This window comes from Morone saxatilis, unplaced genomic scaffold (genome assembly GCF_004916995.1).
Source record: "Morone saxatilis isolate NCDOM2014 unplaced genomic scaffold, NCSU_SB_2.0 Contig20, whole genome shotgun sequence".
Taxonomy (NCBI): domain Eukaryota; kingdom Metazoa; phylum Chordata; class Actinopteri; family Moronidae; genus Morone; species Morone saxatilis.
Genome location: NW_023339763.1, coordinates 23,688,631 through 23,699,279, shown reverse-complemented (window position 1 = coordinate 23,699,279; position 10,649 = coordinate 23,688,631). Strand labels below are relative to the sequence as shown.

The window sequence follows — 10,649 nt, the reverse complement described above, 5'->3', positions numbered from 1 at the left end:
GCGCCGGAATTGTCCTTTAAGTTGAATCTAAATCTAGTTTACATTTACATCCTCTGGAGATAAGGCTGGTTAAATAAATACTTTTTATCCACTTTAGGATCATAGTTAGCAGCTACACGTACTGTGCATGTAGGTGAACTGAATCACAGAAGAAAACTATCTGGATTGATCTGTTGTGTCAATATTTTTTTTCCCCAAACCCACTGATTATATATTGTGTATTTTGTGGAAAATTAGCAATTTGGATGAATTTTGAGCAGATTATTTCCCATGAATATTGACTAGAGATTAATTTTCCTGATATTTTTATTAACCTTTTACACAATTCTCTGTCTGAATTATGTAATTTTTAATTCTTCTCCCTGATGCTAATTCTATTATATCTGTTGGTTGTTATAGCCGCATAGTTGTTTTTTTTTACTTACTGTGTTTATTTTTAAAAGATTTCCTATGCTTTGGCAACCCCAAGTTGGGGTCCCTACCCCCAGGTTGGGGACCACTAATATACAATATAGTACATTTAAAATATGTCTGTACTGTATCTATCCTTATTTGATAAAAAAAGAGCTTAATTACTTGTATCAAAGTATCTTTGTGGGTATTTTGAGACCTTGTCCTTGATTCATGCTTCTGCACAAGGTTAAAAATAAGCATAGATAAAGGAAAATTAGTGTTGAGACAAATGTAGGATGTGTTGTTGATGTGCAGTTGGTGCGATGGTGACATGAGGCCTTATTGGTCCCATATCAATGTTATTCAATTCCTATTACTCCTATTGCTATAAAGAGATACCTCTGATAAACAGGATTTTGAACAAGGGTTAAGGTAAATAAAATTAAACAGTGTAAATGACACCTGGGTAATACCCCAGTCTGTGTCCAGGGCCAAATTGCTCAAGAACTAATTTCACCACTGATTGATATTGACTAAAGGAGCAGATCAAGATTGGCACCAGTGACAGTGTTTTCCCAGAGCAGCTAGGAGTGGGAGTGTTTCTTTATATAAGCTACAGTGTAACCATGCAGCTAAACATAAATTTGTTCCATCTAAGCGTTATTTATTTCACATATCCATAACTTCATCATCATTTATTGCCATGACTGTTTGTAATTCGGATTAATTACATTTGTCATCTGTCATTATTATTCATAAAAACCTCTAACTCCTTGACATGGCACTGAAATCATTTTGTGGGTGTTGGCAGAAGCTCTGCTAAATGAGCAAAAGTTGAATAATTTTTGCTGTGTCATGACTGATTGATTGAATGGACTGAACTCTTTAAGTATTCTACAGTTTACAGTGTTGAACCAAGAAAAGTCATCAGTCTTTTACCTACAACCAGCAGCTCTATAGGTTGGTCTGTCTGTCTGTCTGTCTGTCTGTCAGTTGGTTGGTCAAACAGTCAGTCCACAAACATATTCCCACCCACTGGCGGCCACAGTTTCCACCCTAAAAGGCTGAAATTGGGAATCAGATGCATGCACGTATAGCCAACCAGACTCCACTGACAAAACCAATATATAAATTCAATTTTACCAACAGATAATTGTAAACACACTTCAAACAGGACATGGACTAAACATTTTTTTTTAGTCTTTCCAAAAATCACCAACGCAGGTTTGGTCGTAAAAACCTTTAGATGACAAAATAGCTGTGAAACAGGCTGCTATGGCTGCCACGTAACTTTAGCTAATCTTTGGGGACAAACACGCCTTTCAAAGTTTGTCCACTAAAAATTGTTGTTCCCACTGACTCTGGCTTAGATTGTTATTCTGTGACACGTGGTGTCTTCCAACATTATGGAAAGCATCATGCAGAGATCGACCTTTTGTTTAATCAGAAACGGACGAAATATCGCCTCGCTCCATCGACAAAAAATGTGACTGACATGCACTAACATGCATGTGCAGCCAGGCTTCGTAAACAAACCACAGAGCGGCTGCAATAACAACACAGGCAGAGGGACTGTAATGTCATTCTCTGCACAGGACACCATGACTCAATTGTATCTAATCATAGCAATTATATCTGTCTACTTAAATCTTATATATATAACCTTGAATGCGCATATTACATTTCCTGTATATTAATTCCTGTGGTCAGTCAGGGCGTAGCCAACAGCACTTTTTTTCTCTCTTATAGGTTATAGGCTCTTATAGGTGCAGCTCACTATTTGCAAAAAGGTTACAAGTGAAATACTGATCGGAGGAGTGAGGCAATTCCTTTCAGTAAACCACAATATCTAATACGTCTGTACATCTTTAAAAATGTCTGCTAGTCAGTGTCTATGCTGACATTGGCAGTAGATTCCAGAACAGCTTTTCTAAAAAGGAAAATAATATTGTTTTCTGGAAGATTCAGATTGCAATGCACAATAGTCATTGCATTACAGATCTGCAGCTGGACTTTCAGTATCTCCTACATCACACTATTATTTTGCCTGAGAGTGAGGAGAAAAAGGAGAAGAAAAAAAATAAGGCAATGGACATTTAAATGACAAGTAAATACCAACATATACTGCTTGCACTTGTTAGATTCTGCCACAAAAAGAGACCTAAATGTCAGAGTAAACTGGAGGCACACACACTGAGCTTTGGGTTCAGACTAAACTCAGCCCATACGTCTTACACATACATAATACATTTTTTAATTAATTAGTCTGTTACAGGGTTTGACTTCATGTCAAACACATTTCCGGATTGGATATTTAATTTTGAACATATATCTATGTAATAAAGGTCTTACAGTTTAATTGAACAACCTCAATTTTAAATATGTTTGGGCTCATAACTATGGAAGGTTTAACTGGAACAAACATATCACAAATGACAAATATACTAACTGGGCGGATGTTAATTCTCTGCACTGGCTTGTATGACAATGTACAACTGTTATTGTATTTGTTTTAATACAGCCTGCAGTTGTCTTGGTTTAGAAAAATAACCCAGTAGAAGTGCCTACTGGAACAATTGATCTTTAGGCCATGCTGTAGGCAGGGCACCTTCATTAAACATTTTAAAGCATGCATACCTGGAGAAGTAGCCACAGTGGCTCAGCCATCTCTGGTGCAGCCTAGAAACTGTTTTGCATGAGTTCTAGAATGTGCAATATTCTGGAAAATTAAGCAAAAATATCTGTAGGTAATTTTTCAATAAATCATTTCCTCACTAGCATTATGGGTCGTGATGAGTTGGAGCTCGCCTTCTAATGTCAGCACCTTCTGAGAGTTGCAAACACCTTTTTTTCACCTCCACATTCCACAAGGACTACCTGAACTGCATGTGATTAGACTGTGGGAGATCTGACACAAGAACAGCCCTTTCTGTTCTAAGGCAAAACTGCAAACCACTGCTAGTGCACTAAACAGTGGTCAAAGAACAGCTGTCTTGAATAGTAACTGGTACCAATGTTGGGAGAAATCTTCAACTGAAGGCAAAATGCTGACTCTCCCTCCAGTGGCCTGCTCTGTTCCTCCTCATAAAAGGCATTACAGCCCGATAGAGCAGACTGCATGGGGCGAACATTGCGTGCGCTCGCTGTGCTGAGAGTTTGAACCAGCACGCAGCAGAGNNGGGGGGGGGGGGGGGGGGTTGTTACAGGCCAGCTGAGGTGCGAAAAGGCAGGGGGCAAAAATAAAATCACAACCAAAAATTTGTCTGCTGGGTGAAGTTGTTGACTTGTGCTGCTGACATCTTGAGGGTTATTTCGAGCAACAATTGTAAAAAATAAAAAATTGTAATCCTGAACTGGTGTCACAGCAACTGCAAGCCTGAATCAACCTCTAGCTATGAAGATATATATGTTCAGGCTTCATGCAATTTATTTATTTACTACAATTGAGCTGTTTTATCTAAAAGCAATATGAAGACACCCATTTCACTCCATGTATTTAAAGTGAGACTGAACTGAGTGAACAGCTGGACCTGAGAACGAATGTGGCAGTTATAAGATAATGATGCATTGAATTAGCCAACATAAGCTTTTGGACATACTAGATCATGTAAGGCTGCAGTGGCAAAACCTAATTTTACTCTCAAGTATGCATTACACTATGTAATGTACTTTTTTACTTTTAAAATCATAATTCACTACTGAGTAGCTTAGGCGTCTTTTTCCACGTGGTGCAAGCAAATCTGGCAATAAAACACACTGCAGGCCAATGAAAACTGTGACAAAAAAGGAGTAATTTAGGGACTGAAGACAGAGACACGGAAAGTCAATGATTAGAATCATCGGTCGAGAAGAACCCGAGTTGAATGTCTGCATTTTTGTGTTTTGGCTTAGTCATTACACTTACACACTGAACAAAAGGAATGAATTGTTGAATCTGTCTGTTTGGTACAGTCCTAGGAGAAAGTCAAACTGATTACATGTGTTCTACACAGGTTCAAAAACATTTTCAGTACTTATCTGTGTATTTGTTTAGTTCGGGTACCTTTTATTATCAGAGAAATGTTTGTTGGAAGTATTTTCTACATGGATCTACCTTTTCCACTGAATGTCTGCTGTTGATAATGCATTAAACATCAATGGTTAAAAAGTAACTAATACAGTAGGGTTTGACAAGAATACTTTTACTCTTTTTTTAACACCAGTACTTGTAGCTGAGTAATATTTCATTAACAGTACTTCTATTTACAGATTTTCAGTACTCTTTCCATCGCTCGCTGTAAGTCAATAACTGCATATGCCAAAGCAGGGCTACCTTTTTTCTCACTATTTCTTTAGTGTAAGTGTCCTAACTCGAGATAAACTTACTCTTAGGACTGTGCTCTTGCTGGGGTGTTTCAGGGAGTTAATAAGAGGCACACAGTGAGGCCCTTTGCTCATTAAAGAAGCAGAGCCAAGTCCTTCAGTTGGGATCAGAGTGTAACCACCACTTGATGTTGAGTCGGGGTCCTTGGCTCCTTTTCTGCCACTTCTAGTCCTTGGAATACATACGCAATGCATTACAAAGCACTCTAAGATATTATTCTTTTCTTGCAGTGTGGCTTAACTGCAGTCAGTCCACTCCCTGTGTGCAGTCACCATGGAAGCGGATGCCCTATATTCCTGAGGGTATCAGCTGACAAGGTCACTGGGCTGATTGATGTTAGCCTCCAGAGTCCTTCTCTGTGTACAGGTTCAACACCAATCTCCATTTCTGAGGTGCTAGAGAGGAGAGCACCTGTGGGGACCAAAGGCACCACTAACATCCCCCATGGACTTCCTGATCCGTCTTTGCCATAGATGTGCCTGTACGGTACTGTATTCATTCATTTTCTCACTCCGGGGGGTGCAACATAAATCTGTACCCCCTGTACTAAGAAAATATCCCGCAACAAAAAACTCTCACAAAGTTCAACAATTGACACCGATTGTATGTTAAAACTGAATTTATCATGTTGTCTACTGGCATGTGTGAAATCAGGGCAAAGCAGCATGACTGTCCCTCTACCCAAATAAACAGCCCAACAGCCTACATAAATGTCAGTCTACTTCACTACATGGCAGCTATCAATATGCATTAAACAAGCTGTACACAAATACAACACAGAAGGCAGGATGGAAGTTTTTAATTGCACTGAAAAAAAGCTTGTCTTACATTTCTTCAAATGTTTCCCCTGCCTGAGGACATCATCTGAAGGAGATTTTAATCCCAAAACATGAGAAAGCAGAGAATTAGATTTAACTGCTGGCTTTCTCATTTGTATTAGCACCTAAAATATATTGTCACAACCATTCCATCTTTTCCACATTTTTATTTTTATAGTACATAAATAAAAATATAATCTGGGTGTCTATATAATTATTGATGCCAATGATCCCTTCCAGACATTTGTTAAGACAAATAGTCATACATTAAAATCCTTCAAAAGTCATCTCCTCCTTCTGCCTCATTAAAACTTCCAGAATCTCTGAATATACAAATGTTGTTCATTTCTGGCACCTTACTGTGGCAGTCCTGAGAGCTATAGTGTTCTAAATAATCAGCTGACACATACCGGTGTCTCCAGCAACATAAAGTAACAATGTGAAAATCACAGAGAATTGTTGTCTGGGAATTGTCTAGTGTGGATGTGGCTAGCAAAGAGAACCTTCAAAAACAAAAGTCATGAACTTTCTTTCTTTAGTCTCCATTATTTGTGAGTACTGCTGGAAGTGAAATGTAGATGTAGATTCCCTGGGTTGGTAAAAGTGCCACAACAGTATCTGTGCATCCCTGGGACCAGGCTTGGGGAGTAACGCAATACATGGAACAACATTACGTAATTAGGATACAATAAAATGCTAACTGTATTCCGTTAAGTTACAGGAAAAAAAAGACAGGCAGTAAAGGGCTGCAGGTCAGATTTGAACCCTGGCCGCTGCAGCAGGGCCTCTACCAGGTGAGCTATACAGATTCCCTCAAATTTTCTTTAGGTGGTTACATTGTTCTGTTATCTGCTAATACACTTCTGTAAAAGTCGTCTTATTGTTATTTCTTTTCCCCTTGCCGTAAGTTATATTTTTTCATCAAGTAATTAAAATTAATAGTTGTTTTACTCTAATATTATGATACTTGGATTAAGTTTCAAAATTTTTGAACCGATAATTTGTAATTGTATTGGAATGCATTTTTAAAGTAACCCTCCCAACTTTGCCTTGGACACACACAAACACATGAAACACTACAAACAGTGAACAAACACCCCGATCATGAGATATGACTATTGTAAATAAAATCAACAAGACTGAAGTTTGCTGTGAAGAGATTGGTGTAACCTATCATATGTCTTCTGGTAACAGCTATTTAATATTTTGAACTTGTCTCTCCTTTGTTGAATATTGACAAAAGGGAGTTGGAGCACCACAATTTTACATGAAAGCATTATTTTATATTTTTATCATAATCTGCCATTATTGACTTGGAGCAGTAGCTTCAAAATGCTATTATGAAGGAAAACCTTCACTTTGTGTAATACCTTTAATGATTAATCAATTTCTGGAAAATGACAGTCCTACTTCACATGGAGAGCTGTGGCAGGAGCACATTTGTGGTTTGACAGACGCTGTTGAACTCACATGTGTACTGATCGCTCGGGCAGGTGCATGCCTCCTTTGGTGTGCCAACACAAAGCAGCACCACCGGTGTTTTGTTGGGGTATCAAAGCCCGGTTTCATGCGTTTTGCAGATCTCGTGGCTGCTTTGTTTTTGAGTGTGAGTGTGCAGCGTCCAGATGGTTGGGGTTATTCAAGGTCAGGAGAAAGGACGGATAAAATCCATGGGAAAGTATAATAGAAGCTGCCTGTTCTTCGTCTGTGCAAGAATATGCTCGTCTATTGTTGGATTAAAACACAATCAATTGAGAGTCATTGAGATATCATCATGAATTATACAGTGTGAAAAATAGTCACTGCTAATTATTATTTAATGAAAGTTTATTTAAAAAACAGTATTCTCAAAGAAATCAAGATTTCATGTCAAAATCTCAAATGGTTCAAACTGCGTCCAGTCAGCGTTTGCCAGCAGTCTTTTCTTGTATTCTTTTCTGATAGTTGTACTTCATCTTAGTTTTAATTATATGTCAATTTAATCCAGCTACATGATCTAAACATCAAATGCAGGCTAGGGGCTTGTGGTGCTAATTGTTTGTGGAAACTCACTGTGAAGGAAATGGATTTCATCATAAGAGATAACAAAAGTCTTAGCGCTGACAGTTGATTTAGTAGGACTTTGCAATGAAACGGAGCCAGGACATTTTTCAACGTACTGTGCCCTAAATCAATATCTATCAGCAATCTGAAATTAAATCGAGATTGAATCCCGGTTTCATCACCAGGTCTAATGCTTGCTGAATTCCATCTTATCACGCTGTCCTAAAACAGAGGATGGAACGTTTATTTGATTTGACTGAAGACTCGCACTGGTCCAAGACAACTTGGGTTTACAATTCTCCAACACACAGCACTGTTCCAGCCCTGATCTTGTTTGACACCTTTGCTTATTTGTTGTAGCTGAACACAAGCACTGAAGGGGCAGGTGAGGTCTTACCTTGAACGATGAGATGCACTTTTGTGGATTTTGGTTTCTTGTTTGTGAGGATGGAGCAGACGTAGGGCCCCTCGTCGTGGACATCAACGTTTTGGATCTTAATGCTGTACTCTGTGATTGCTGTGTTTTCCATCAGGATGACGCGAGGGTCCAGGGACCACTTCTCACTTCCCGCAAATAGAATGGTGGTGCGGTTGAGCCACGCCACTCGTGATACTTTGCTGTCCACATTGCATCTGGTAGGGAGAGAGACGGAAAATACAAAAACGCATTAGGGATTATATTATATTATTATATACATTGTAAAATGCCATTAAATATCATTAAAGGATCAGTGTGTAGGATTTACTGCCATTGAGTGGTGAAGTTGCAGATTGCAACCATTTAAATACAGCTCAGCCTTCCAAGACCATTCGTAGGAGAAATTACGGTGTCTGAAAAACTTTTCTAATCTGTACTACTGTAGAAACATGGTGGTTCAACATTGTGGACTCCATAGAAGAGGACCCACTCCCTGTAGATAAAAACGGCTAATTCTAAGGTAACAAAAACACAATGATTGCTATATTCAGGTGATATACACTAATGAAAACATACCCTATGAAACTATTATATTCATTTCTGACATAGATGATCCTAAATGTTACACACTGGACCTTTAAATTACTATAACTGTCAGTTGCAAGTCAACTTAAACTGTCTGGTTGGAGTTCATAATCATAAGTTAATATGAGTTGACCAAATGCCCATCTGAATGTCAGTTTATATTATCAAAAAATGTTGTTTAGAAGGTCAAACGTTAGCTGTTAGCATGCTAGGTTGAGATTCTCCAAAAAGCCTTTGTTTTTCTACAGTAATTCTTTATAGTCTTTTGATGATGAAGATAGGTATGTATTTTCACATCAATCAAGCTACATGTGTCTGATCCTGGTCTGATTGTAGCTCTTGCTAACGCAATAGCTGATACAAGCAGTTTTTATACATAATAAGTGAATGGACTTGACATTGCTTAGAGTTAAAGCAACATGAGTAAACACTCAATGTGAATGTGTACATTTATTATTAATACATTAATAAACTAATCCAACAAAGAGTAAATTAGCAGAAGTGAAAAGTTGTAGTAATCAGCTCAAAGGCAGACTGCAATAACAGATTTTTGGAGTCATCTGTGTAAGTCCAATATTCACTCTTGTTTGGCTCTGTTTGTGGTGTCTAACTCCTGAGGGAAATATCAGGCTCTTTAGCTGCTAAATGCTCCACAACGTTCAACAGCTAGTGTCTAACTGTGTCTGCCTGCTGGTTGCTGCTGGGCAGGTAGTGTACAGTGTGTTTTCTGAGCTTTTTCTCTGAAGTTTCAGAGATCTTTCTCAGAGAGCTTCTTCTCTGAGAGCAGCTGCCTGGTATGGCTGAAAATGACGTGGTGGGAGCGGTCCAAAACAGTAAAGTTGCAGCCGGGCAGCTAAACTGAGCTGAAATTTACTATAAAACTCATCTGATAATTCTCTGTAGGTTCATGTGAGTGACCCCTTTCAACATTGGTTTTACATTGTCATTTGAACATAGTTATTATAAAACAAAATTTACAAACCTTATTTTTAATGTTAAATCATATTGAACTTTGTTGCCTTGAAACTGAGTTTCAAAATCTTTTTTTACAGTATACATGTTATATAGTGAGTTTTAGAAGAAATTTCAAATATAAATTGTATAATCAAAATCAACATCTGAAGTCATGTAGCATTTCAAAATCAAATCAAATTTTGGTGGGGAAGAGATGCAACCTGCAAGTGTTCCTCGAGAAGCTGTTGTCAGACAAATCCATCCCTGACATGACACACCTCATTTTTTAGATCACATTAGTAAAGACATGAGAGAGGTCTCTTTAATGAGTACCAAATGTATTCACCGTACAAGCACTGCACATAACTCAATATCAGGATGTGACACACAGCATCAGTAATCCAGCCAACACTGATAATGTGCACACTGACAGTACATTCAACCTCTGTCTGATCCCAAAGAGATAAAAAGGGAAAACATTGTACACTGACGTGCTCCTGTACCTCAAATTCAGAAACATGATCCGTTTCTGCAATGCAAACATTTGAACAAACTCTTTACATAATCCCTATAGTATACTAACTAAATTAACCAAAAATGTACAAAATACAAATAAATGTCTGTTTTTCTGCAGGAGGACAAGGGAACATAAATATAACATCAATAAAACCAGACTCACACTGGGGTATCTATACCACTTTAAAGTAGGATTTGGCAGAACATTTATTGATTGTATCAGTAAAAGAATGGAAAGACTTTCAGCTTTGTGTGCCAGTTCTTTTTCATTTATTTAATTAATGGATGTTACAATTTTTTGGCATGAGTTTGCACAGACTGTGAAAACAGTCTTTTAAATCCAAAATACCCTTAAGTAAGCTCACAGATGTGTGCAGATGAATTCAGTGCAAAAAGCAGCAGCGTCTGGCTCATTGGTCTGCAAGTCTCGGCACAAGTTATCACACACAGTCCATGTACGTACAGTGCATTGCACATCAACCGGGAGAGCTTTCACACACCCGGCAGTGTTTACTAACCCCAGAGTCATCGTCTTTTTCATGATCATCATCGATCATTA

The 10,649-nt window shown here is 38.2% G+C and overlaps 1 protein-coding gene across 1 annotated transcript in view; it reads right to left on the bottom strand.

The window, feature by feature from the left end:
* Positions 1-10,649, bottom strand: part of opcml (opioid binding protein/cell adhesion molecule-like) — a gene marked incomplete at its 3' end in the record, with an annotated part of 118,183 nt that overhangs the window by 29,196 nt on the left and 78,338 nt on the right. The window contains 1 exon segment of the mRNA XM_035666989.1: positions 8,015-8,250. Within this exon segment, the coding sequence (XP_035522882.1) occupies positions 8,015-8,250 (236 nt within the window).